We start from the raw sequence: 27,685 nt of genomic DNA, 5'->3' as shown, positions 1-27,685 counted from the left end.
TTTACTAGCTTCGCCGATCTGAACCAGACGTTACGATGAGGACCAATCGCAAGGTTAAAAGAACAAGGATGACTAGTTTAAGGCAGGAACCTTCACGCCCGCTCGAAAACAAACAGACCGAATCTGCGATCCAGGAAGGGGATTCTTTCGTAGATCCTGATGGTTGAGGATACAGAGTGGGTGTTATATGCTTAGTCATCAACAGTTGGTCGGTGAGTGTAGTCCAGTGCTCACCGAGGCGGGAAGCTCCCGTTGTCGAAAAGTACCGAAGCTGCAGCACGAACCAGCGTTGAAAGCTGGCAATTGAAGCCTCCATGTCCTCCCATGTAAAACTCTCGCGGGTGTGTCTGCGGCCCGTCGGCTCAAGGGGCATCCGTCAATTGACCCGTCAACAAAGGCGTTCGCAACATGACTTCAACCACTTCGTCCGGACAGGTACAGTATGCCCAGCTGCCCTGCACTTGCGCCAGAGCTAACGGCAACTCCTAGAAGCTGCCGATGCGACGGTCACTTCTCCCCCGACGGAGACGAGTACGAGGATATTGTTCAAGCTAGCAGTAAAGGACAACATCGCGACTCAGGACCTGCCGACAACATGCTCCTCGGCCATCCTCTCCTCCTACAGGAGCCCCTACGAGGCCACCATCGTGCGCCAACTCCGAGAACGAGGCGCTCACGTCGTTGGCAAGACGAACATGGATGAGTTCGGTATGGGATCGCACTCGCTGAACTCAATACACGGGCCGGTGCTTAACCCGCTGTCGCCGGTCGCCACCTCGGCAGGCGGGAGCTCTGGAGGGAGCGCGGTCGCGGTTCAGACGGGCGAGGCGGACGTGGCGTTAGGCACGGACACAGGAGGCTCGATTCGTCTTCCGGCGGCGTACTGCGGTGTTGTGGGATACAAGCCTTCGTACGGCATGCTCTCTAGGTTCGGCGTCGTGCCGTATGCGAACTCGCTCGACACTGTCGGCCTGCTTGCGAAGGAGGTGGGCGTCATCGAGGACCTGGTGTTCGGCACCGGCCTCGACGGGGAGCACGACGCTCGGGACCCGACATCCCTTTCGCAGAGCTTCAGAAAGAGACAGCAGGGCCAAGGTACGGACCGCCGCTCACGCCTCAGAGTTGGCATCCCTCTTGAGTACAACATCGAGGAGCTGGACCCCAAGATCAGAGCCGCGTGGTCCGACGCGGCAGACAAGCTCAAGCGGTCGGGCATTGACGTCGTTCCAGTGTCCCTCCCGTCGACCAAGCACGCTCTCTCGGCGTACTACGTCATCGCGCCCGCCGAGGCCTCTTCCAACCTCGCAAAGTACGACGGCGTCCGTTACGGGACCCGCGGTGATGAGAGCGACGGCGCGGGCGAGGTCCTCTACTCCAAGACGCGCGGTCTCGGCCTTGGCGACGAGGTCCGGCGCCGCATCCTCCTCGGGTCCTACAGCCTGAGCTCCGAGGCCATGGACAACTACTTCGTCCAGGCGCAGCGGGTGCGCAGGCTTGTGCAGCGCGACTTCGACCGCGTCTTCCGGTTGGCGAACCCGCTGTATGACGAGCGGCAGTTCGACCTGAGCGACATAGGGGACGGGGTCGAGCTGCAGGACAAGTTGGGGCCGTCGCAGGTCGACTTCCTGCTGTGCCCCACCGCGCCGACGTTCGCGCCGCGGATCGAGGAGATCGAGCGCCAGACGCCGGTGCAGGTGTACATGAACGATGTCTTCACCGTGCCGGCGAGCCTGGCGGGGCTACCCGCCATCAGTATCCCGACAAGGGTCGACGCGCCTCACGCCGAGGCGGATGCCAGCCGCAGGGTGGCCGGGCTGCAGCTGATCGGCCAGTACTGGGACGACAGGCGGCTGCTCGGTGTTGCCAAGGACCTCTCCCGTCTTATCTCTACCTAACGAGGTTCGCTAGAGGGTGGGTAACAAGCATTCGCTTGTTTGAGCAGGTTCTCGAGAAAGTTCACATAGTGGCGTGACGGAAAGGTCGCCAATTCTCAAACTGTAAACTAGGATAAAAAAAAATTATACCCACGATGTTCATCATGCACGCAAACAGGTCTCTCATTTTGTCTTTGCTTTTGCCCTCGTCGGAGCAGAAAGCTGGGTATCATATTCGGCTAACATTGCTTGTTCAGAGAGACCTCTGCCTGCTTCTTGATCTCGACCTCGACCGCGATCTCGACCGCCTCTCCACATCCATCGGCTCGCCGTCGCCGCTTCTATCCTCCGCAACCTCCCCCTCCGACGACCCGTCCGCGCCGTTTGCCCCGGCGTTGGCCTCCCTCTCCTCCTCCTCTAGCAGCTCGTCTATATCCCCCAACGGGCTGATCCTCTCCTCCAGCTCGTCCAGGTCCACGAGGTCGGACCTCTTGGGCAGCTCCCTGAAACTGGTCGCGCAGACTCTCGTCTTGGTCAAGAGGTCGTCAACGAAGTCGTCCATGTACGTCAGGCTCGTGCCCTGCCGGCCCTTCCGCCTTAGCTTCCTCCGGTCCTCCAGGAAGGGCTCCAGCAGGAGGTAGACGTCCCTCGGCCTCCTTGTCATGCGGATGTAGAAGCACGCCAGCGCGCGCAGGTACTTGAACTTGTCCCCACCGAAGCCGAGGTACGTCTCGAGGACGGCGTCCGAGGGCGCGAGCTGCAGCAGCTTGAAGGCCAGGCACAGGAAGGGTGTGGGCTTCTGCGTGACCCCGTAGGTACCGCCGATGAAGGAAACGTGCTCGACGACGCGATCGACAATGTCGGCCTCATTGACGGCGAAGCACTGCTCCTTGTAAAAGTACGAGTCGATGATGCGCTCGCGCACGGCCTTCTCCATGATCGTGGCCGGGTTCTCGCCGTTGGGCGCCAGCGAGGCCGAGGAGCCGCGCTCGTCGAGGAAGCGCCGCTCGTCGGCGTAGACAAGGTCCGGTTTGCTCATCGTTGCGACGGTCTGTGTGGTGGTTTTTCCCCCCTTATTTTTTCTTCTTCGGTTTGGAGGCGATTCGGGTGGTTGGTTTGATGGGCGGCCGAAAGCTCGCTATAGGATGGATCAGGATGAATCGGCCTACGAGAAGGTTCGCCAAGGACGACACTCACTAGTCGAGAGGATTCGCAATGCGGAGAATGACAGCTCGCTCGGGGTGGTGGGGTGGCAGTGACGTGACAGTAGCTCGCTCGATACTGATCGGTGTGATGCAGGGGGAAAAGCTGGAGGTCCGCGGCGAATCAACGGCGCTTATCGATTGTTGCCGTGCGAACCAAGTAAACAGCCCACTTCCAAGTTCACGCCTGCGCCGCGATACAACTGGCGTATGCGGCACTGGATCAAGAAGAAAAGACGACGGAGTTGGCGAGTCTCAAATATCGAGGAAACATCAACACAATTTATCGCATATTTTCAAAGCGATTAGGATCTGCAATATTTACACAATATAACACCAATTTCCAAAGCAAGGAGGACTTGCAAGACAAAAAACCTACCGAGAATTCCACAGCTACCATGGTGCTCCTCACATCCTCCCAAGTCTCAGTCCTCCTCTCCTCGGCCATCGGTAACACCCGCCCCCCCTCCTCTCCGTTCCCGCATTACAGTCCCACACCTCTAGAGAAATGAACAAAAGAAAGAGAGAAAGAGAGAGAGAGTGTGTGTGTGAACAAACAAACAGCTAACCTCCCGTTGTGCGTCCTGCGCGAACGCGTGCCATGGGCCCCGTTTGCTGCGAAACGCACACTCGCATCAATCTAGTCGTATCCTGTACCGCAGCCCTGTTCCTCAGCGGCTATGTAATCCAACAGCGCACCCTCGGGCAGCTGCGTCAGGCCATCAAGCCCGAGTCGAGGTCCTCGCCCAAGGCGTCGTATTACGTGCCCGAACACCTCAAGGCCGCCGACGGCGCAGGGAAACAGGACCAGATCATCATCGAGGTGAAGCCCACGGTGCCCGAGCGGCAGAAACAGCAGCAAGACAAGAAGAAGGCCGGGCAAAAGGCGGCCGGGTGGACGTCCGACATGTGGCAGAAGATAACGAGCTCGTCGGAAAAAGAAGAAAAGGGCGGCGTCAGCAAAGAAGACCTGGAGAACATGGACGAGAGGGAGAGAAACATTGAGGGATGGAAGGTCAAGGACCAGAAGAACCCGGACCCCGAGGCGTCGAACCAGAAGCCCATCAGTCGCGCCGAGAGGCGGAGGCTAATCAAGGAAGAGCTGAGGCGGTTGGCGGAAGGGCAGGAGAAGGTCTACTACCAGAGACGACTGTGGTAGAAGGGCTGTTCGAAGATGGCTCCGCGCAGGAGCCGGTCACTGGAACTGCGGTTCCCTGGATATGTATAAGATCTATGAGATCTATGGCGTTGTTGTTTATTTGGGGGGGCTGTTTATGAGGGACGTTTATGATATCAATATGTTTGGCCCATCATGTATACTTTGTCTAGATAAGCAGCTCGTTGGAGCTACGAGCAAACGAAAGGAACGAGTTTGTGTTAAGCGGGGGCAGATCCACATGAAGTCTGTCTTTAACGCGTGCGGGAGCGACTATCCGGGCGATCTATGTTCTCCGATGAACCGTTCGTTGTTCCAAGATCACGAGCCTGCTCATCAAAAAATAAAGAAGAAGAAAAACCCGCGTGCCCTCCTCCCAGCGGCCCCATCAAGCCGGATTCTCATGCATTCGTCAGCGGGATGAAGATGGCATCATGCTTCCTCCCAAAGCCCTGGTGGCTGTGTGTGCCTCATTAAACGCCGTTTCCATGCCTAACCAACTGAAGCAAACGCCCTTAAAAAGTGACCTCCACCTCCCTTCTAAGCGTGGCGGTTGGCGGCATCCTCGAACGCCTCTCTCTGCATCCTTTCGAGCTCCTCGAGCGGAATCTGGCTGTTGGCGAACTTGTTGGCCTTCTTTTCACGTCCCTGCATGAGGTGTCAGCGGTCGGTCAGGGAGGAGGTTTGCGTGGAGACAAAGGGAGTGAACGCACCTTTTGCACCTCCTTGTGCTCGGCGGCCGCCTCTAACACGGCGGGGACGTAGTCTGCAAAGCCCAGCTGTTCAAGGGCCTTGGTGATGTGGTCGCAGGCGATGGTCTTCTTGGCCTCCTTCTCCGAGATCTCGTTGGCCTCGGAGGAGATGAGGGTGATGAACTCGACGCAGCACTCGATGAGCAAGTCGCGGGCCTCCTTTGAGAAGGCGACGCCAGCTGAGGGCGGCAGGATCTCGGTTACGATCTTTTGGACGGTGGCTGGAACGGCTATTAGCATTTCGTTTTGGAAAGACGGGATGGTGTCGCGTCAGAGGGGACCGAGTCCCACAGTGACGGCTTCGGGGGTCGGAGTACATACCCTTTGGCAAGGACAGGTCATCGTTGCCTGTGATAATAGTCAGCAATCGAATATCAATAATCAAAGCCTGAAGAGTGATGCGAATTGCACTAGCAGTCCTAGATTTTTCCAGTTGGTTATCCGTTTCTTAGCCCGTTGTTGCCGAGACATGCATGACGAACGGATCGTTGTCGCAGCATCAGGGCTGGGACTGGGTGATGTTTATATGACGGCCCGGTATGAGGGTTTGAGTGATGCCTAGAGGGCATTCAGAGGCCGATGGCGGGCACCAGCAGCGACTGCCAGGCAAATCGGCAACGTACAAAAGGAAAAGACAAGGCAAACTGAAGTGGGGGCGAGATGGGGGGAAATGCAGCTTCACTTACCCGCGAGGTCGTGGTCCGACATGGTTGCGATATGAGATGAGAGCAACGAGGCTAGCGCGGGAATGAGACGAAGATGGAAACCTGACCAGGCTAGCGACTCGGTCGCTTTGCTCGATAACAGGGCAAGACGGCGTCTGGTTGTGTCGACAGTCAAGGGCGGTGATATATGCGCTTGTGTGTGTATGAACGTGGACGACGATGGACCCGGCTGGTTCACGAACTTATACGGAGATGGCTGGGAGTGAGAAATACTGTGTAGCGGAATAGGCAATGTGAAGCATCGCGGGGTGGAGGGGGGTGGGTGCTCAGAAAGTGTGGCTCACGCTCCTGCTGCTGTATGTATGTGTGTGTATGGTGGGGTCTTTTATGCTCCTTTGGATGGGGGACATCAACTGCATTTGAACCCCCCCGCGCGCCCGCCGTCCAGCAAGCAAGTAAGTACGGCAGCCTGCAGGGCGCACTGGTCCAAAAGTCAGAACTTGCCTAATTAGGTTGCTGATTAGTACTAGGGCCACCACTAGTGTACAGATAGCAGTAATATTACTTTATAGATAGTAATTTATCTATATAGTATTTATAAGCCCTATCTACATAAAGATAAAATCTATATAGCTTATGTACACTTATATATAGACTTATACACCTATAATATATACTATTTAGTATAAGATAGTATTAAAGTGTCCTAAAAAGAATAGCCTTAACTATTTTATAGTAAAGTTACTTTATAAGTAGTACTTTTACCTTTTTTATTCTCTTAATTTAACTATTCTCTAAGAACTACCTATAATTAACCTTACCTTAATTAATAAAAATATTTTTAAACTCTTAAAATCCTTTACTAGTATTTAATTATAACTACCTAAAAATAATATAAACCTAACTAAGTCTACACTATATATCCTAGATATAAAACCTTTAATAAGCTTCTTTATAGTAATTATTAAAGGCTTATAGGAGTATAAAATAAGTATATAATAGATAAAGAACTAGCTAATTTAAGACCTAACTATCTATATTAATATTAGTCTTTAGGTTACCTTATATTATAAAGTAAATATTAATAGCCTTAGTTTTTATATATATACTTATATATAATACCTTAAGAAGTTTAATAAAAGGTTATAATTCCTATTAACTATAAAGTATACTTTATATATTAATATAATAAAGTGCCTTATTATAAAGTTTACTTTAGATAAAGCCTTTCTTAGATATAAGTAAAAAGTAATTCTAATTAATATAAAGAACCTATTAGATATTATAGAGTTCTATAGTACTATATATAAAGCCTTTAATCTCTAAATATTTCTTTATAAGACTTTACTTTCTAGTAAAAAAGATAGCTTTACTATTATACTTATATCTAAAATATAAATTAAACTACTTATCTTTAAGCCTTAAGTTTTAAAAAAATAATAATTTAAGTACTACTAGCTAAAGCTACCTACTCTTATATAATAAAAAAAAGTCTAGCCTACACCTATATACCTTAGTACTATTTAGACTAAAATAGAACAAAAACTAACACTTAAAGCTCTAGAGGTAAGCTTATAAGTAAAATTATAAAAGCGTATATACTTAAAAGTAAAAAATATAGGAAGTAAAAATTAAAAGGTAGCTATATAGGATAATATTAAGAATAAGAATTAGATAAAGGATATATAAGAGAGTATATAGGTTAAACTAAAGGAAAATTTACCTTTTAGTTTAGAATAAAGTTAACTACTTTATAAAGATTTACTATAAATTAATCCTAAGTATAATAAATTATACTTTTACTTACTTAACTTTACTACTTTACTTCTTTAATAAAGAAACCTCTAGAGATACTTTTAAGATAATATATATCTCTAAATATTACTATAGAAAGTTATATACCTTAATATAAGAGTACTTTAAACTATAAAACTCTATAATAAGTAAAAAAGTCTCTCTAGAACTAAGAATATCTTTATAGACTTATATTATCTATATAAGTAAGTATAGATTAAAATTTATACTATCTTGTTTAAGTACTATAAGTATTTCTTATACTTTTAAAAGATTAACCTTCTATATAAAATTAATTATAGAAGTCTAATTAGGCTAGTAAAAGAGTAACTAGGGCTAGCTATAGACACTATAAGGCTAATTCTTTTATATATAAATATAATAATTATTCTAGAGGTATATAAAGTTAAAAAAGTCTTTATAAAGGAGTAGTATATAAATAAAAAGTAAGGTAATCTAATTAAAAAAAGAATTTAGAGAAAAAAGTTATAAAGACTATAGTTAATAAAAGAATCCCTATATAAAGTGTAAGTATCTTAGAATATATATATAGATAAGTAAGTATTTATCTTTTATTATATAGATTAGGCCTAATATAATTAATTTTACTAACTCTTAATCTTAATATTATAAATACTTTTACTAAAGACCTAATAATTATAAAAGGTTATAAGAATATCTATATCTAGTTAAGATAATATATATTTTATATACTCTTATAAAAGATACTAATACCCTCCTATAGTAAGGGCTACTTCTATACTATAGTCTAAATAAATAGTAAAGAGTATACACTTCTGTTTAAGAATAATAGAGAAGTACTAGGTAAGTATAAATTAAGTAGTATATATAAAGAACCTTATATAAAACTATATAATATACTAGGAGTATATATTAATAGTAGTATATATCTTAAACCTAAACAGAAGTAGCTTATTATAAGTATTAATTAACTAAATAAAGTTAGGCCTTAGTGTAGTCTAACCTTTCTATTAATACTAAAGCTTTTTTAGATATTCCTATATATTTTTAGGAAAAACTTAATAATAAGCTTTATAAAGGATATCTTAGCTAATAATATAGCTATATTAGCGTATAAAAGTATAAAGAAACTTATAGCCTAGGTCTTAGACTATATTTACTATACTATCTTCTAATAAAAAGTACTAAACTACACTATAATATATAGCTTAAAGCTATTTAGGTGTTTAGTGTTACTATAGTAAATAGTATCTTTAGATATCTTTAAGGCTATATTATAAGATTTAAAATCCCTCTATATATAAAGTAGCAAGAATATTCTAATTAGAAAGATAGTAGTTAAAAAAGAGCTTAAAAATATATTAAAGTAAAAGAACTAAGAATTATATATAGACTTTATAGTAATAGTTAATTAAAAGTAAAAATTATTTAAAAGTAGTAAAAAAAACTTAAAGTTAATAATTTTTTAATAAATATATAATAATTACTATATAAGTTTATCTAGAATTTAACTTTTCTTAAATAAGTATAAAATACTATATAAGGTTATATAATAGGTAACTAGTCTAGGGTATTTTAAAGGAAAAAATTTTAAGATATATAAGTCTATATAGAGGTATATAAGAGAAAAATCTTTATATATAGAACTATAAGATTAGGTATCTAAAAACCTAGAAACATAAGGACCTAGGTAGGCTAAAACTAATATATAAGAGTATACAAGGGTACCTAGGTCTATAAAAAACTAACCTTATCTACTAAACTTTACACTTTACTATAAAAAACTAGCTAAGTATATACTATATTACCTAAATATATATATCCTTCTAAGACCTATAAACTCCTATATCCTTTTATAAAGGCCTATATCCTTCTATAAACCCCTATATCCTTTGTTATCTTCTTAACTACTACTATAAAAGTATATATAAAAGTATTAAATTAGCTAGGATATATATAGATATATATAGATTAAGTATAACTATTACTATTATTATTAAACTAAATTAAAAGGTTAATAAGATTATTAGTACTTATATAAAAGTTAGTAAATATATAAATAAAGACTAAAGTTATATAGATATATATAATAGCCTATAGACTTAAGCTTATCTACTATAGAAATAAGTATATTACTAATATAGTGTATATACTTAGGCTTAAGCCTATAGATCTATATAAGAAAGTCTATCTCTATATAAGTAGCCTTAATAGCCTTAGACTTATATAAAGTAGATAGCTTACTACTAGATTACTTATAATTACCTAGAACTATATATAAGTATAAGTATATATAAATACTAGCTAAAAATATATAGAACTTACTAAAGCTATAGGCACTTATACTAGAGTTATAGGTGTAGTTAGTATAAGTAGTAGTATTTAAGATAACTATATAAGTTATATATAGACTATTACCTTTCTAGTAACTAGTATAAGCTTCTAAACTAAGGTATATAGTTCTATATACCTATATTAGGATTAAGTTACTATTCTATATGTGTTTATACTTAAGTTTATGCTTAGTATAGATACTATTAGACACTTTTATATAGAGATTAAGTATATAAGGCTATATAAATATTAGTACTTATAAAAGAAATATATATATAAACTTATAAAAGTGTCTTCTATATTAAAGAACTAGGTAATAACTTACTAAGAAGTATACTTAATAGTAACTATATAGATTAGTATAAAATAAAGTAAAAATATATAAGAATATATATATACACTTATAATAGTGTATAGTAATTTCTATATTAATAGAATTATTACTAAGCTATATAGGAATAGCGTTATCTACTAAGAGCTATACACCTCTAATCTCTTCTAAGATAAGCTTAGCTATAATATATAAGTCTATATAAATATATAGAAGTTATATAGTTAGTAATAGGCGTAGACAGAAGTATAAAGACCTATAGGATTATATAGTAATATATAGTAATATATAGTAATATATAAGGATATATAAAGATATATAAGGAAGTTATTAAATATATAAGGTAACACTAGGCACCTCTAGGAATATATAAATATATAAAAATCTATAAAAAAAATATTAGTTTAGTAATAATTAAAAAATAAAATAAATTAGTAAATAAAATAAATAAATTAAATAAAAGTTAACAAGAGTATATAGTTAAAAGTTACTTATATACTTTAAATTAGGTATAAGAAAAGAAGAAGAAGTTTAGAAATAAGGGGAAATATATTTATAGTTAAAGTAAAGCGCCTATAATTAGCCCTAGGTATATACTTCTATTAGGTATATACTCTAGGGTATATACTTCCCTATTTATAGACTAATTAGATAATTAAGGTATCTAGGTAAGTAGAACTATAATATTCTAGGCTATATAGAGTAATATAAATATATCTAAAAGGATAATTTATTTAAAAGACTAATTAGTTATGTATAGGTTAGATTAATAATGTACAGTGTTTCTAGAAACTAATAGGGTAGGTGTAGTAACCGTTTGACTTTTAGACCAGTGCGCCCTGCAGGCTGCCGTAAGTAAGCAAACCCCAGAGCGACGGTGCCACTGTACGGATACAGTCACACACTGAGTTCCAGCAGGTCACCCGCTGCCAGTGGGGCGCAGGCAGCGGCCCATCGGCGAAAGATGCATCCGAGGTTCCGCACCGCACGGGCCAACTGACTTCCCAATCACTCTGAATTTTTCTACAACTTAAAAGAGAAAATATTCGACGATGTTTCCTGCCTCAACTCTCCTTCACACCACCAAACGGCAGAGCTTGAAAACCGCCATGTCCTCTTATTTCAGAGGAACTGGCGGCTCTGCCGTTCCGGATTGACTATGGTACGTTTTCCACTTCATCTCTCCCTCTTCCTTCCCTAATCGAAATGATGAGCCTTGTTGTCGCCCCAAACTTACGAGGAATAACTCCCCTCAAAGTGGTGAATGACCGTCCAAGCCAAACGGACTTCTCTGATCCCTCACCATGAACACGCCTTTTTCCTTTGCTGTTCTTGCCCAGTTGGCTGCACCAAATGCTAACAGAAGATTCAAGATAGGACGATGGTAAGCGCGCCCAACGCCAAAGCTCCCTGGTCCAACTCCCTCTTTTGTGCATACAAGCGCTGCCGAGCGATGATGTCCAAAACAAAGTACTATCAAATACCGACACCCAGTGACGGAGACATTTAGACACTGAGCATCTGCTATACTCGCATATTTTTTGGGACGCCTGAAATATGTGAATGCAAAACTGACTTGCTTTTTTGCTGGTGCTCCAGATGGATTCCGCAAACCGGCGGCAAACGTATGAGCATTCTTGTGTGTGTTCACGATAAACCCCACAGCCTCCCATGTTCAAGGTAGGTTGCGAACAACGCAAATTTTTCCTTTTTCTCTCCGCTCGAGTGGGCTTGCCGATGATGATGAAACATATTCCATGCTAATCCTGAATAAACAATGTGGAATCAAATATGAGCTTTTCATCTTTCGACTGAGGCATATTTCTATATCAATGTTTTTTTTTTCTTCTATTTGCAGCTCAGGGAGAAAGAGCAAATGGCTAACATTGTACTTAGTGAACACTCTACGCATCTTGGTATGCAGAAAGCTCTCCGGCTTGCCATCTGGGAACCGTGTTAGCATCGGTGACCCTACTCGGGGGTCGTTACGTACTTGAGGCACTTGCCAGACAGATCATGCTGAGGCTTGACGACGAATCGCGCCATGACGTTGCCAGGCTGTTCAGGTTTGAACAGCTCTCCCTTGTCGAATGACGACACGAAGGAGGCATGGTCGTCGTCGGCCATGTGGCCGCTGCCCGCTTCACGGATGAGCTTCTGCATGTCCGTGTCGACGCGGCCGGGGCCGATGGCGATGCTTGTGATGTCGGGCTCCTCGACGGCCAAGTGCGCCGAGAGGTGGTTCATGGCGGCCTTGGAGGTGCCGTAGGCTCCCCAGGCGGCGTATGCGCCGGTGGCCGCGCCTGAGGAGACCCAGAGGACACAGCCCTTGGCCTCACGTAGCTCGGGCAGCGATGCTTGCACCTTTTTTTGGTGAACGTTAGACTAGACCAGAAAAAAATAGATCAGAGACTTCTGTTCATCTCACCAATGCGAGCCCGCTGAATAAGTTGATGTCGTATGCCTTTTTCCATTCCTCGACGGACGAGTCTGCGATGCGGATGACGGGCTCCAGCACGCCGTGGTTGATGACGATGCCGTCAATCTTGCCAAAGGCCTTGATCGCCGCCTCAGCAATCCGGGGGATGGCCTGCGCCCCGTGTTAGTCTTTGCTTGTTGAGAATGCTCCCTCCCCCTTCCGAGGACGTGGCGACCATGAAGAAACTCATCCCATCTATCCTACCTACCTTGAGGTCACTCAGGTCGCCAGCGACGTACTCGACCTGCCCGGGATGGGCCGTCTTCAGAGCCTCCAGCTGGTCCTTGGACCTCGCCGCCAGGACGACCTTGTGGGAATCCTTGAGAAGGTGCCGAGTGATGGCCAGACCGATGCCCCGGCTGGCACCGGTCACGATGATTACTTTGGAAGCCATTGCGTATCGTTGTCGATCGTGGATGGTGCGGTCGTGGTCGTGGGTTGGCTACACTACACGCCTGGGGGATTGATTTTTAGGGCCTTGTGCGACGGTCCTGCAAGCAGCTATTTTGTTTCCGAGCAAAATCCGACGGGAAAGATGCAGTAAGAAAAAAGGAAGAAGAAAAGCCATCCCTCATCAAAACTCTGCCTGCAACGCAAAAGATGGAGCCGGAGGCTTGCGCCATCCCGAATTGATGTAGTGGACCGTTGTGTCAGTCAGTGTGTCCAGTGTCGCAAAGTGGGAAGTGGGGGGGAGGGTGCGTCCGATTTCCTTATCTTATCAACCTGGCGGTGTTCGACAGCTCTGGCCTCAAGAGCTTATGGTTGGGGAAACGGGAGACGGAGGGGGAGCTCCCACTACCAAAACCTCATCGGTTGGGTATGAAATTACGCTCTCACGAGTGAGCCTTGTCGCTTCGAGAAGGAGAGGAAAGATGGGCAACGCAATTGATTCTCTGCTCCGGCATCATAGGCTCTCTCGGCCGCGCGCTACCTTGCGGACCACCAGCCCGGCTGTGACGGACCACCTCGCCGGAGCTATTCGCCTCGGCCTCGGGGTACGCCGAGGGGGGGGGCTTCCTCGCGCGGGACTATTTTCCGCCCGCATCTGCCGTGCTCTGGGACCCTGAGCTTCGGCGACCATCGGAGGCTCGCCGAGGAGCACGACGGCTGGGCGAGGTAGGCGTGGTCGCTGAACACGGCCATCAGCCATGCCGCCGCACCAGCCGGGAAGGGCAGCGAGCGGGTAGACGACGAAGACGACGAAGACGACGACGTAGCTGCCGCGGAGACGGCTGGACGCGGGGGTATCGACGCGGGTCGGCGCCGAGGGCGGGGTACGGTTTATGGGTCATCAACCCGAGTCTCGGGACAGAAAGGGTCATGGCTGAGACGGTGCGGGGACGGAGGCTGAGCGCCGAGATCTTGAGCCTGGCCTTGATGTGAAGATCATGCAGAGCCAGCCTCTCGACAGGTTCGTGCGGGCGTACTCCAAAGGGATAAGCCAACCGTGACAACTGCGGTGGGGACCGTCGGCCGTCGAACCCGATCAGACGTTCAGATGGAACCCCATGCACCTCCCCTTGGTTTTTTTTTTTTCTTCTTGTTTTTTTCGTCCTTTCTTAAGAATTCGCCTCCCCCTTTATCGGATCGGTGGGCATGCGGCGATCAGCAAGCCAAATCCACATCGCCACCGTTATGCTATGAACCCTCTTTTCATGGTCCGGCGCCACGACCATGACGAATTGAGCACACCCCTTCGGGCCCTTCGGGCCCTTCTCCAACGGCCGAAACGCCCAAGACGTCTCCCCCACCCGCCGCGGCTGGGTCGGCTCAGACGATCGGGCAACGAATACGCGTACATGGGTAGGTATGACGGATGGGGGGGACGCTGGGACGGGATCGGCGTATCTACGGCAATGTTTTTTAGTCGGTGTCGCTGCCTAGTTAGGTATATAATGCACATGGTGGATTCAGGCACCATCGGCATTAGTAAGAGCCGTACCCATCGTTGGGTCCCATATAGTAGCAAATAATAAACAAGTCAACCACCTTGACCTCGATGACGATACCCAGAAATAGCCGCCCCGCGCTAGTAGCCAAAGTGTGCGCGTTTGCCTGATCCACTGCTCGAGCTAGCAGCCGAAGATGAGGATGACGGGGGTCATTGAAAGCAGAGAAGTGGTTCCCCCCCAGGCCATGAGGCTAACAAACGAGATGAGGGATGACAAAAAAAGAAGAAAAAGAAAAAGAGGGAACGGAAACGGAAACGGAAAGCAGAAATTTCTTGTACTGACACCGTCGGTGTAGAATCGAGCCCACTGGACCGCCTTGGACTATAGTACCTTGGTGGAGTCGAGCCTCACGATACGTAGCTTAATTACTGGAGACGGCTGGTCAGCTGGCTGCTCGGACATTGCCCTCCAAACCCCTTGCCTTGGTGGCCGCTGGGCAAAAGCTGTGCAGTCTCCCGAGTCGTCCGCTTCAATTCTCGCGAGAGACGCCTGCTGTTGGTCAGCCTCAAAATAGGCTGTTGCTCCTCTGCGAACCTGCGAAATAGAGTGTTCGTACGTCTTCGTAGAGCTGGCTGCCTGGCGCTATGGAAATACCCGTTGCTTTTCTCTCCTCTCATCTCCCCCGGGCCAGAGCCGTGAACCACTTGATCCAAGACTACGAATACCCGCTCAAGCCAATGCCGCATGTCTCACCTGTTCGCCTCATCATCATCGTCATCGTGATCTCTCTTCCCCCACTCCTCGTTGACAAACCTTTTCCCGGGCATCACGACCCAGGGACGCGGGTCGTCTTCGTACGGGTGTATGCTCCGGTCTGCATGTCTCAACCGTGAAACTGGCAATTTGCCACACGTCGGGCAAAAAGGAAGGGGAGGGAAATAGGACGCATGTGTGATAACCACAGCCCTCTTACGCATGTCTCATCATCACCAGCCCATCTCGTCAACCCGACAATGCCAAAATCGGTAGGTGATAGATACATCCCGCATCTACGGACCCGAAAGATCCAAGCCTCTTTTCTTTTTTTTTTTTTCTTTTTTTCTTTGGGGGGGGGGGGGGGGGGTTGCCTGTCTCGTCGTCGCCCGTGGGTCGCCTTTTCATGCCTTCTGCAGATCGAACCCGGTACCAGAGGAAGGGGGAGACAAGGGCATTGTGTTTGTCGTTTGTTTGAAGGAAGGCATCGATAGGTCGGTGTTGGAGGCGTAGAGGGCCGCACAAAACCCGCTTTTCCTGTTCATGGACGTCACGATTCATGCAAACAATCCGTCTCATCCACCCCCATCACTGTTGACTTTTATTTTGTATTTTTGTTTTGTTGCTGAATAATGTCTTGCCCGTCGTCGGGTGTCCGCTTACCGGCGGAAACCCTTGTCGGCCCCGGGGTAGAAGGGGCGGGTCGTCCCCAGCTAGGCTGTAACGAGGTTTGAAGAAGTCATTCGCATTGGGAGAGGAGCTGATGTTGGTTTTCCCAGGCGCCGGCTCCCAGCATACCACATAGCTATCTTGTCAGGGCGACCCGACCCCCCTCTTCCCCACCAGAGATAACATGACGATCACCATCTACACCGCTGTCTCCGGCCTAGTTCTCGCGAGTTTGTTCGCTCACACGCGCACGCCCGCTTCACTCTGTCTGTCTCTCTCTCTATCTCTCTCGGTCTCTCGTGTATTTGCCGAGTCATGATGGATACATACCCGTTCACCTATTCCCCTCTCCAAAGCCTGCTGAAGTGTGTATACGTGGTAGAACTGAGGGACTCCCAGGCCATGCACCATCACCCTCCCCCCACCTTCCCCTAAGAGAAGAAAAAGAAGAAAGAAAATGCAGGGTCGCGGAGCAGGAGACTAGCGCGGAGGCCGTGCCAACGTCCTCATAGGTGGCACTATCGATGTCGGACCACGGACGTGTCTCACCGACGGAGATCTGACTCCAAGCAGCGTGATCACGATGTACGACAGGCATCAGGCACCAGGCACCAGGCACCACAGATACCCAGGGTCCCAAGAAGGTTATCGTCGTCGCGGTGCGGGTCGCGCAAGCTGTTCGGCATCAAGCTGCATTATCCATGGAACCTAGGTACCTACTTGGGGGGAGCTTTGACGTTGTACAACTCAGTCTCGACCATTGCTGACTGGCCCCTGGGCCATGCTGAACTCTCTCTCCCGTTCCAGCTCGCTACAACCTCACCACTTTGAGTGTTTTCAAACCCCCAACATCATGGTAAAGTACGTACCGAGCACTCCGCGCCGCGTGGCCGCGTTAGTTTTCATCTCACGTCCATTCGCCACGCCCCCCACCCCTCATGCTTTCCCGTCCTGTCAGGCACTTTCCGTAGCGTAGCATCGTGGCCCTTCGCGCTGTTTTCCCTTTGCCCCCAAAAGAAGCCCGCAGGAGGCCATGTGGCCCCCCCCCCCCCCTTCGGCGGCCAGAAACGTGCAAAGACGCAAGAGAGCCTCGATATCATTGACGAAAGCGGCTGCGCCCCTAGGGAAAGGGAAATGCATGGGGTACTCGGTCCGGCAACACTAAACCGAAGCAGCCGCCGCCGCCGCCGCCGAAGAGACCGCCGCACGAAGGGAGCCAGATAGTTTGCAAGAGTCCTTTTTTTTTTTTTTTCTTCTTCTTAATCAGAAGCCGCGGGAACGGTGAAGCGGGGAGGCGGAGGGGGAGACGTTCCTTCTCTCATTTCTAGTCCAGCTGGTTGCAGAGTTCGTCATTAATAGCGGTGACGCTGACGGTGAGAGGTGGTGATGCTGGCGGTGGCTTCAGCAGTGGCGCCTACTGTCCAATCAAGAAGCGCATGCCGAGCTTTTTCGGCAGCGGGGGCCACGAGAGGAGGTAGTCGATCGGGCCGGCATCTTTCTTTGATCTTTTTCTAAGGAAAAGGCGCTACGTCCATTGAGGGGTGTGAATGATTCCCCGCACCCTACTGCTATATTATGAAGTTTTTTCTAGTCTGGTGTTCGCCCTCTTTTTTCTCGTCCCCCCCCCTTCGATAGCTCGGCTCATGTCCGTCTTCCGACGGGGCAGAAGGGGGAGGGGGTGGATGGAGGGACTTTCGGGCCTACTGGGCGGGCTTCAGCCATCTCTTCTTTGGCGTTTTTTTTTTCTTCTCTTTCCTTCTTTTTCCTACTTCTTCTCTCGTCTTAGCTGTTTTCGGGAAGAACGGCTTCGCGCGCCTGCCGCGATGTAGGTAGCTTCCCCTTGTGTGCGTTGCATTTTGTGGACGTAGAACCACATCGGAGTACGGATAGAGGAGGGGGGGGGGGGGGGGGGGGGGGGGGCAATTCTGGCTGCTGTACGGAGTATCGTTGACGTCTATGGGTTCATGGGCCGCCCGTGACAACCTCTTTTTTTTTTTTTTTTTTTTTTTCCCTTCCGGATCCGAGACCTTACTCGAGCTTGTGTGGGGGGAGAGGGGGGGGGGCTATTGGAATCATTGATTAGCCGGTGGGGATAATGATGGGATGGTTTAAAGATGCCAAGCGCTGCGGGTGGGCGAGTGACTGAGTCGGTTCTTCCTGGGTGTCTTCATGATTCTTCTTTTCTCGTCGTAGAGAATGGCACTGGACCAGGGGGGGCATACTTGGCAGTGGCTGGGCATAAGACGAGAGATCTACAATCGCAGCAGGTCTTAGGGAGGCGGTTCTCGCGACGCAACCCAAATCCGTTGACACCTCCGAGAGGTGTGGTTTGTGAAGGCATTGAGAGATGATCTTTCATCCCATCTACTCGCCATCTGTAGAACACCATCCATCTCGCCCGGCCTTCCAAGGTTGTGTGCATAGCGTTATCGATTTAGGGTACAGATCCGGTTCAGACCCCCCTGCTCGCATCACTATCCACATCATCGGTACCAGAGATTCAAACGCAGAGGATCTTGTAGCAGCAGCATAATGCCAGGTTTCCGACTCTAATTTAAAGGGCTAGTTTAGGGTTGCGGTTGCTGAATAAAATTACAATATTGAAGGTGATAATATATAGGTGTGTATGATGATAATGATGATGATGATGACGCCTCTCTAAGAAGCCCACCCCCAAACCCGGCGCCAGCGAGCAGCCCAAACCTGGCCATCCACCTCGGATTCCTCGTGATCCGCAAAGAGGGAGATTCTCCATCGCAATGTGACCTTCACAAACCCGACCCCGCTGGTTGATACCACAGTTGCCGGTGAATGCGCGCGTGCGCGCATGTGAACGAGAAGGAGAAAAAATAAAAATAAAAAAAGGGTCCCCCTTGGGAGATTTTTTTCGTGCCTGCCCCGAAAGAGGAGCCCACGTCCGTCGAAATGACGTCAAATTCCGGTAACGCCTCCCACCCCCAAAAGTCCGTGCACCTCGGTGCCTGACCCAACGATTGCAACAATGTGTTTGTTGGCCTTGCACAAAGCGGAGCGCAAATCCGAGAGTGCGAGTGTGAACCTGAAGATCCGATCAAGGGGATCCCCGAGAGAAAATGGGAGAAGAAAAAAAAATCCGAATGAAGCATGCTGGATATTGAGAACAGTGAGACAAGGTAGGAGAACTCGAAAGCAGTTAGGAAAAGCACGCCCGCTGATTGTATAGTGTCGTAAAGCCGTAAACCCCAGGGGATATCCTTCGCCGTTTTATAATTCGCTCCCGTTAAAGATGAAGAAGAAGAAGAAGAAAGTGTTGCCAAGGGAAGAGCGAAGATTGCTGCTGGTCCATTCCAATTAAAAAAAAGAAGAAAAAAAAACCGGATGGACGAGTGTTCCGAGAGTGCTGTAGATCAAAAGTAACAAAGGATTTGAGTTGAGCTGGGCCGTCCGCTTAGAACAGCGTGTTGGAGGACCGGGTGCCCTCCTGCTGGAAGACGATACCCTTCCTCTTCCATCCGCCGCGCTTGATAAAGTCCTCGACGCTGTCGAGCGACTTCATCTGCGGCCGCTTCGAGCTGGGCGGGGACAGGCGCTTGTGGGAGAAGTTCTGCCACCGGGACTCCCGCACCGGCCGCTCTGGGCCGACGATGCTGCCGTCCTCCGAGGAGTCCTCGTCGTCCTCTTCCTCCTCCTCCTCTGCCGCCGAGGCCATCGTGTTGATGGTCGACTCGGACCAGTGGGAGCGCGGCAGCTGCGGCCGGGTCGCGGCGATGTGCTGCTGCACCTTGAAGAGGAAGTAGTCGTCGCCCTCGGCGGCTAGCTCCCGGGACCGATTCTGCTGCTGCTGTTGCAGTTGCTGCACCTGGATCGGCGTCCGGGGCGAGTCGACGGGAGGTGCAGGCCTGCTGGGAACGGCGGCGGCCTTTGCCTGCTCGGCAACGGCGGCCTCCTGGCTTGACAAGTAAGAGTCGATGACCTCATCCTCGATGGACGGAGAGTTGTGGGAGTTGTGGATGAAGGGCCGCTCAAAGAGCCTGGGCGGCGGTTGGAAGGTGGGGTGCTGCGAGAGGGGGTCGAAGTCGAGGACGCGGCTGCGGCGGACGGTGCCCGTCGACCGGGTCGACCGTGTCGAGTAGGATTCGTTGCTCGAGACCGAGTTGGTAAGAGAGGGCTTGCGGGTGTGGAGGGCCTCGGGATGGCGTCCGCTCCTAGGGGAGGATGGCGAGCTCTGGCCGCGAGCCAATGGTATTGAGCCGGGCATCGTGAAGGTCGTTGTGATGGTGGTGACGGTAATGATGATGATAGCTGGTGTTGGGGAAACTCCCGTCGAGTTGATGCTTAGCCAAAATGTCGTTGGCCTTGGTAGTGGCTGATGTGTATGCCTATATATATGTGTAGGACTTTATTTCCCTTCCTGGTCGCCAGTATAGTCCTTCCCGTGTGAATTCGGTTTGTCGGGATATGATATATATCGAGAGGGAAAAGAGGGGACGGCAGGAAATGGAGGTCTTGGTGAAGACAAGGAGAGACGTAATGGTGAGGCCGGCAGGAGTCTTAAAGTGGCCTTAGCTGGCAGCTATGATAAAGAGCCACGCAAAAAGTTACCACACGGGCATGTAATGAATAATCTTCAAGGAGCGTGGGTTTGTGCGTGTGCGTGTGTAAGTGTATGTGTGGACAGGGGTGTCGAGTGAGTGAAGGTGATCCGGGACAGGGCATGACAGGTCGGAAACGAAAGCGGGCATTGGTCTTATTATAAAACTTCCGTGACATGACGGCAGAAACCAGGATTTCCATGGGGAACCACAAACCTGGCTTTGCCAAGCGTGGGGATGAGCAATCGGCAGTGTGTGTGGTGTGCAGCCTGGCTGCGCAACGCAGTGCAATGTCGGCGAGCGGGTGAGCCGGGTCATCGAGAGACAAGCCCCCCCCCCCCTTCCAGGGACGCTACGCTACGTCTACCCTCACGCTTGCATAGAAGAAGAGACAAAACAGGTACCAGAAAGGCGCACACCCGCTTACGGCGCACACCACACCGCACCAAGTGGGCTGGCACAGCACAGCAGCACGCGAGCCAAGGTCCCTGACGATCGAGGCCAGAAGCAGGATAGCCTACAAGACGTAAACCCAGCAGGGGAAGCCCATGCACGCTAGCGTCGAGTTGAGCCACTAGCGTAGCCTACGCCCCGAGGAATGAGGCCTGGTGCCTTGCAGGTGGCCACATACCGTACTCACGAGGAATGCCGGGGAGAGGATGAGATGAGATGAGATGGATCATGGACGATGGACAGATGACGGGATTCAGACAGCAACAAGAGAAAGAGCAGGGATGGACGGCAAGGGGGGGGGGGGGGGGGGGGGGGGGTCAGAAAGAGGTTCATGCGCATACCGATCGATGGGAGATGGATGGATGGATGGAAGATGCGAGCAAGAGATAAATTATGAATCGGAGGGTGGTATACGTATCCGAGGTGGTGCGTGTGTACGAATACGTTATGCCGAGGAGACAGAATGCAGATGCCGTAGATGCTGCATGTTTGATGTGGCCGATGACACGAGAGAGAGATAGACAGGCCTGTGAAACCAACACGGACAGAGGGAAACAAAACAGACATGGACAATACCGACATGACAAAGATACCGCATCCCGGCCGGCGCGTGTGTTATTGCTCGCCGCCGCGGCAAGGCTACGCTTACGCAGCGCTATCAGGACATTGGGGGGGGAGGGGGGCGCCTTTTGGACCGGACAATGTCACCATATCGTACCCTACCCGATACGACACGGCACGGCCCAAAAAAAGAAGAATAAGATTCGTCATCCCATTCTCTCCCGACCTTTGATGGTGCCATTCGCGTCGACGGTCGGACGTTGCCGTCTGAAGGCTATTTGGCCGCTGCGGGTGGATGGCGGCCCCTTACCCCCAAATAGTGAGGGCGTAGTGTAACATGTACGAGACCTTTCTAGACAGAGCAAGGTTCCGCGTTATTAGCATTCACCTCGTAATTGGAAAGGCTCACCACGAATTGCAAACAAAAAAGAAGCACGCGATGGAGACCCGAGCACCACAACAGCTAGCTAGCAGCTTCCCAGAGGACAGGGGGGGACTAAACCGGGTAACGAAAGAGAGAGAGAGAGAGAGAGAGAGAGAGAGAGTACTCCGTACCGGTAGCTTTAAGAATTATGGGGAAGGGGAACAAGGGGCGGGAAAAGAAGAAAACGGGAAAAGAACAGAGAAAGACGGATGACCCGGGCTGACGGAGCCTATTGACGTGCAAGGACCGGGGGTGTGTGAGGCGGTGTTGGCCAAGCTCGCCCCAAGCTCAGGGAAGCCAAACCAAGCTTGCCTTGGGCAGCAGCTAGGCAGAGAGATACCGAGATGCCCGCCAGGCTCTTCTCGCCAGTTCAAGATGACAGATTCCAAAGAAGACCATATACCAAATGCCCCACCCATTATTAGGCCTCGAAGTTTCGTTCCGGGGATTGACGCACTTGTACGGATGCCGAGGTATCCGCAGGTGAGAGGACGAATGCCCACGGAAGTTTCCATTGTCCCAAACTGCACGTAGGTACATCGCACCGTACACTAGCAACCCTTACCTTAGCTGGTTTACGTAAGGGACATTATCATAGGTAGGCATACCGTACTGGCTTGTGGAGAGGTATTACCTACACATCTGTACAAATCCCACAGCAAAAATACGTGTGTACCTACAGCAGCTAAGTCCAGGACAGGGGGCGCCGTTTTGCGTTACAGCGGGTGCGGCCTTGAACCTTCAGGAGCTTGTGGCTGTTCCGCCCCCCCTAATGGACCCTACGGACGGACGCGAGCTTGCTAAGATACGTCATCCCGTCGTCGTCATCCCAACATTTCTGCCACAAGAAACGGCTGCACCAACATCACCATAATGACTTGCCATATGCCACGCCATATCCACCCGTAACACCCGTAGCGAGAGGTCATGGACATGTGTGATGTCGTGTCGGCGCTTCCCTTGCCTTCCACCTCTTGGGGAGCCGCTATATTCCTGCCAGGGGGGAAGATATAGCAGGTGGTTTGCACTCATGATGAAAAATGGCCACTGATGAAGGGCCGCTATGGTCCCCCGGAAACATTCCACAGGGCGGCGCAGAACAGCAGTGTGTTTCATCTCTCTCTCTCGCTTCCATCTTAGCCTTCTTTTTGCACTCGACGATGTGAATCCTGATGCTGATCACGACAACAGCCTCGATGTCTTGACGTGTTTCTCCATGCTTGCTTGTCTTAACCTCTCTCCCCCCATCTCTCTCTTTTACTCCTTCCGGCCGAGCATCGTTTCAAGTACCGTCAAACACTGGAAACAAGACAAGACTCCTTCCTCCTCCGGGAACTCGTTTCCTTTTGCCATTGACAGACACCCTGCCCAAACCTTGCTTGTCCATTCATCTTTAATTTTTGGCGGAAAAATAAAAATAAAAACACCCAACTCGCGTGCCACAGCCGGTGTGTTGTAGTCAGGCCACCTGATTTGCTCCGTTCCCTTACGAGCACGTCAGGCACTTTGGCCAATGGGACCCCGTCGCAGGGTTCCGACGTTGACGATACGGATGGATGGTTACTTACCTATCTCAACTCCAGATGATAGTAGGAGAGGAGGAGGGGGGTAGGGGTGTGTGGCGCTGCTCTCCCCATTGAAGGTACATAAACTGTACACATCGCAGTACATGTCACTGCGTAGCCATATCTCTCTGCAACATCCTCGTACACGCACACACACACAATGGCGGTATCCGTAAACCGAGCGGAATGTTGAAACTTGAAACCGGTGATTGACGGCCAATCGCCTCGTGATCATCTCATCAGTGGGGCCCCACTCCTCACCCCACGGCCATTAACAGGGCATTTGCGGGAGGTTCTTCTTGCTCATCATCAATCCCCTGGTTATGGCTTCGACGATGGCCCCTCTGATCGCCTTTTTCCACAACCCCTCGAATCCTCCCGCTCTAATCATTGCCTAAATCTTGCTATGGGAAGGGAGGGTTTTTGTGGCGTCTCGCTTGCCCTCCCGCAGTTTCCACCGCCGCGGATTTCTTTATCTTGATGGCGTTCTTTTTTCCTTGGCCGGTGATCGTCGCCGTGCATGTACCGGTGTGTGTGTGTGTGTGTGTTCCCCCCTCTTCTCGAGGAAAGAAAAACCGATGAAAGGTCTATTTTCATACGAGACAGGACGGGCTTGGGGGAGGGGAACACCCTCCAGTAATCACACACACACACTCTCTCTCTCTCTCCCTTGCCTCGCTGTCTCTCATACATGGGGGGAGGGTGTTCGCAAACAGGTGACCCGTGACCCTTTCGGTGCCCTGGTCCCAAAGTGTTGACGATTTGATGCGACCTGACCTTTGCCCGAAAGAGGTGTGCCCGAAACCTACTGCCGCCTAGCGTGGGCGGACGGAGCGAGATGCAAGAGAGAGAGAGAGAGAGAGAGAGAGAGAGAGAGAGAGAGAGAGAGAGAGAGAGAGAGAGAGAAAAGGATGCGCAGTCACCTCAGCCTCTTTAGGATTGGCGTGCTGCGGATGGGGCGAGGAGGGTCGTGAACGCCACGGAACCACTAGAGATCCGCCAGCAGCAGGGGCGCTTTGCTTTTTCTTCTTTTTCTTCCTCTACCTTCTTGGTTTGGAGAGTCCACGTTCAGCCGGCCCGGGTTCCTGACGGCGTTTGGGGGGGAGGGGGGTAAAGGAAACGCGGACAAAACGGGCAAGCCCATCAGATATCTGTAAGTTTCAATATAGATTGTCGTTAACACACGAGGGTGCTCTTTCTTTTCTCTCTCTCTTTCTCTCCCTCTCTGTCTCCCCCCAACTGAGAGGAAAGGGAGGGAATCAGGGCAGGGGAGGGTCCAGGAGACGGTGTCGTCGGCAGCAGCCGCGGGTTCGCATGACAAGCGCAGAGGAGGAGGAGGTATGCAATCCGCCGTCCGGTCTGCATATCATATGCCAATGGGAGGTTTCCCCAGCTGACACCAGAGCCCCGAGCATCGCATGTTCTGCAGCAGCACCATGCAACGTACCTCGATTTAGGGTAACCAGTAATCATGCGATGCTCCTTTGTTTCCAACGCTGGCCTCTGCGCTTGAAAAGATGGCTTTGCAGAACGTTTCCACGCCACCTTAAACTTTTAACCCCCTGCTCTCTCGTCTCAAAACCCTCGTTGAGCGTGCGTTTTTTCCCCAAGAAGCGCCAAAGTAAGGCGTATTTTTCGGTCTTTCATACCGATATCTCCCCCCGCGTCGGTCCGCGCACGCCCGGAACGCCATCCAGAGTCTTCCAGCACTTACATAGTATGCAAACTCACATAGGTATTCAAGGTATCATCTTGGTGCCCTTTTCCCCCGTCCCGCCTCGGCCGCACCTTGGTCACGGCTGTCATCCCTGACAGGAAAGCTCTGGTCCGGCCTCGACCCCAGTGCCCCCCGATTGGGCCGCATACGCCATCATCACGATTGTGCTCCGGAGGCCCAAGCCGGCTGACGACTTTGTGACGGCTCAGCTGATGTCTTCACCCCCTCCTTCCACCCTCCCACCATTTCCTTTTGGGGCCCGTGATGGCTTCCCAATGGCTTCCCAATGGCTTTCCCAGAGAAGTTCCAATAGGTCGTTCCAACTAGGCCCCGGGACCCGCGTCCAGGGGCTAGGTCACGGCACGGAAACCTGCATCTCGATGGCAACTACTTCTGCGTGCGTGGGACGACAAATCTCCTTGAAGAATCCAGAGGGGGGAGCTTCCTAAGCTCCATATCTTCGATCGCGATCGTGTATTCGTTGAACACAATTAGGTCTAAATTTTGAATCACGATCGCGTAGACATTAGAACACGGCTGCGTCCTGTCCGGGGGAAAGCAGCTTCTGCCACTATCGACACCACGAAAGGCCGTTCACGATAACTATTGGAGGTGCCACCGCCGAGCCAAGTCTGCCGCACCCGTCTCACCGCCCACACCCTCTTCTCGGAGCGAGCCCCAGCATTCCGATCCCCCATCTCTCTTTCCCGCTTGCATCGACAGAGATATTTCCTCCCTCAGCATATCTCAAGATATTTCGGCCTCGCTTGCGCCCAAGCGCACGCTATTTGTGGTGTTTGCCCGACGGTCTCGTGTAAAGGCAATCCCGCTTGTGGCTCTTGTGTCCTAACACGTTATCATCTGACAAGAAGCAGCTGACGGTGTAGGTGAAAGAGATGAGGTAAGGGGGCACTGCAGAGAATGCACAGCACGCTACATGTGTTATCGGGACTGTTTGTCTGGTGCCTTCATGTTTTCGAGACAAACACTTCTCCAGCGGATCCCGGCCTCGCTCGTGATCGATTCGCTCCTCCGAATCCCCCCGAGGCTGCGCGGCGCACGCTTCGCCAAGGTACAGCCTCGTGTCGGCATCCCACGCAACGAGCGAACCGCTGGCGTCAACACCGGTCCGGTCAAGGTCTGGTCAGCTCAGGCGCGGCCCTGCGCCACGAAGCCTCGCGCCAGCCAATCACGTCCTGATCGTCGCTTCTTCAGTCCCCCAGAATGATTACTACTTCGCTAACCCGAACGGCTATCGAATATGAATAGGTTCCGTCCGCGTCGGCAGTTCCCAAACCCTCCCCCCCCCCACGTGTGTTAGACCGAAGACCGGCTCATGTACGATACACAGCGCCATATGCCCTCACACAAGGCCACCTGGAACTGTGCTGCTTAAATTAGATCAGGAAGGCCATCAGGTCCGGTCTGCCGGGCCTTTTTTTTTTTTTTTTTTTCCTGTTTTTCTCGTGCGGATGAGGGTGACGGCATCGCCGTCGATCCCGATCGACACTTCTTGGTCCACCCCGCGACACTCCGTCACGTCGTGCGACAAACTCCTCCTGAAATGATGATGAATCCTGCCCGTGTCACTTTGCCACTAGGCTTGCTGGCCAGTCTGCCGTGCTTATTCTTGATTTGCCAGTGCGGGTTGATAGACCGATGTATATGGAGGGGCGTTGGAACACAAAACGGTCGCTTTCCTCAGTCGATCAATGGTGACTAGGATGAACCGTTGACTTGGCCGGCCAATGTTTTGGTCGAGTAAACGGCACTCCGATCGCGATGCCTCACGTAGTCGTCGTCAGATCCAAACCGGCACTCTCGATTGCCACATCAGGCAGGGCGAGCATTGTCTTGTGTATTGAAGATGCAGTCACTGGATGATATGTCGAAGAACGTTTGATGATTCAGATGTGTTGGCCCTGGACACGCTTGTGGATGACAGCGGCAAGGAGATTGCTATGCTTTGATTTCAACATTGAGGGAGCTGCCAGCCTTCGTCTGGAATTTCTGCTCGCGTGGAGGCGCGTTACGAGGCTGCCCTTTGAGTCAAGGGACCCCCTTCCGAGGGAGTCATCAAGTGAAGCTCTCAGATCATCGGGTCCCTCTTCCCAACAACGTCCTCCAAATACCTGAACCACGGCGAATGTATTCTGCAGGCTCCCTTCAAGACAATCCGTTTTAACCTCTTGGGGGAAGGGGGGAGGGGGGGCGTCGCGTCAAGGCCGACCCCAGATCGACCGCTCCAATGCGTCATCCCGTGTCATAAGCGCCCAAGCAAGCCCGCTCTCATGTTGTGCGTCCCTAAAACAACGACCGCTATGCCACCTCGCTTCTTCCGGGAAATGGGCCGCCCATGCACGCCTTCCCCATGGCAGCCACAGCCGTCTTGTGAGACCTGCCAGATAACGATTGACGAGGAGCTCGAAAGTGACGTCGAAAGGCAACGGGCAGTCTTAAACCCTTGGTGGCTTGAAGTGATTGGGTCCACGACGTGGCTTGTAGTTGTGC

The 27,685-nt window shown here is 49.9% G+C and overlaps 9 protein-coding genes across 9 annotated transcripts; 4 read left to right on the top strand and 5 right to left on the bottom strand.

Moving 5' to 3' along the window:
- Positions 1 to 227: 227 nt before the first annotated feature.
- On the top strand, positions 228 to 2,045 carry LY79DRAFT_606844 (amidase signature domain-containing protein). Its single transcript, XM_060561888.1, has 2 exons — positions 228 to 435; positions 490 to 2,045. Exons 1-2 carry the CDS (start codon positions 315 to 317, stop codon positions 1,893 to 1,895), a joined length of 1,527 nt encoding a protein of 508 aa, XP_060414391.1. The 5' UTR covers positions 228 to 314; the 3' UTR covers positions 1,896 to 2,045.
- On the bottom strand, positions 2,024 to 3,293 carry LY79DRAFT_553609 (PRP38 family protein). The gene has a single exon (XM_060557789.1). The coding sequence runs from the start codon at positions 2,911 to 2,913 to the stop codon at positions 2,128 to 2,130; it is 786 nt and encodes a 261-aa protein (XP_060414390.1). The 5' UTR covers positions 2,914 to 3,293; the 3' UTR covers positions 2,024 to 2,127.
- A 308-nt stretch (positions 3,294 to 3,601) lies between these two features.
- LY79DRAFT_553606 (uncharacterized protein) lies at positions 3,602 to 4,448 on the top strand. Its single transcript, XM_060557788.1, has one exon. The coding sequence runs from the start codon at positions 3,678 to 3,680 to the stop codon at positions 4,233 to 4,235; it is 558 nt and encodes a 185-aa protein (XP_060414389.1). The 5' UTR covers positions 3,602 to 3,677; the 3' UTR covers positions 4,236 to 4,448.
- Positions 4,449 to 6,036, bottom strand: LY79DRAFT_553603 (TATA-binding protein-associated phosphoprotein). The gene is made up of 4 exons (XM_060557787.1): positions 5,671 to 6,036; positions 5,306 to 5,332; positions 4,946 to 5,205; positions 4,449 to 4,880 (listed from the first exon to the last, which is right to left on the bottom strand). The coding sequence occupies exons 1-4, from the start codon at positions 5,690 to 5,692 to the stop codon at positions 4,773 to 4,775; spliced, it is 417 nt and encodes a 138-aa protein (XP_060414388.1). The 5' UTR covers positions 5,693 to 6,036; the 3' UTR covers positions 4,449 to 4,772.
- A 4,732-nt stretch (positions 6,037 to 10,768) lies between these two features.
- Positions 10,769 to 12,963, bottom strand: LY79DRAFT_590149 (short chain dehydrogenase; the record flags this gene model as incomplete). Its single annotated transcript, XM_060561112.1, has 4 exons — positions 10,769 to 10,783; positions 12,080 to 12,454; positions 12,519 to 12,680; positions 12,778 to 12,963. The coding sequence occupies 4 exons, from the start codon at positions 12,961 to 12,963 to the stop codon at positions 10,769 to 10,771; spliced, it is 738 nt and encodes a 245-aa protein (XP_060414387.1).
- Positions 12,964 to 13,857: 894 nt separating this feature from the next.
- Positions 13,858 to 14,714, top strand: LY79DRAFT_196094 (uncharacterized protein). The gene has a single exon (XM_060551421.1). The coding sequence runs from the start codon at positions 14,078 to 14,080 to the stop codon at positions 14,540 to 14,542; it is 465 nt and encodes a 154-aa protein (XP_060414386.1). The 5' UTR covers positions 13,858 to 14,077; the 3' UTR covers positions 14,543 to 14,714.
- Positions 14,715 to 15,131: 417 nt separating this feature from the next.
- On the bottom strand, positions 15,132 to 15,497 carry LY79DRAFT_553593 (uncharacterized protein). The gene has a single exon (XM_060557786.1). It carries the CDS (start codon positions 15,436 to 15,438, stop codon positions 15,211 to 15,213), a length of 228 nt encoding a protein of 75 aa, XP_060414385.1. The 5' UTR covers positions 15,439 to 15,497; the 3' UTR covers positions 15,132 to 15,210.
- A 1,623-nt stretch (positions 15,498 to 17,120) lies between these two features.
- Positions 17,121 to 17,780, top strand: LY79DRAFT_553590 (uncharacterized protein). Its single transcript, XM_060557785.1, has one exon. The coding sequence runs from the start codon at positions 17,431 to 17,433 to the stop codon at positions 17,710 to 17,712; it is 282 nt and encodes a 93-aa protein (XP_060414384.1). The 5' UTR covers positions 17,121 to 17,430; the 3' UTR covers positions 17,713 to 17,780.
- Positions 17,781 to 19,310: 1,530 nt separating this feature from the next.
- Positions 19,311 to 20,120, bottom strand: LY79DRAFT_669630 (uncharacterized protein; the record flags this gene model as incomplete). Its single annotated transcript, XM_060563673.1, has 1 exon — positions 19,311 to 20,120. The coding sequence occupies one exon, from the start codon at positions 20,118 to 20,120 to the stop codon at positions 19,311 to 19,313; it is 810 nt and encodes a 269-aa protein (XP_060414383.1).
- Between the last annotated feature and the right edge of the window lie 7,565 nt (positions 20,121 to 27,685).

This window comes from Colletotrichum navitas (genome assembly GCF_030913465.1).
Source record: "Colletotrichum navitas strain CBS 125086 chromosome Unknown LY79scaffold_28, whole genome shotgun sequence".
Lineage (NCBI taxonomy): Eukaryota > Fungi > Ascomycota > Sordariomycetes > Glomerellales > Glomerellaceae > Colletotrichum > Colletotrichum navitas.
This window is presented reverse-complemented; position numbering and strand designations above follow the sequence as displayed.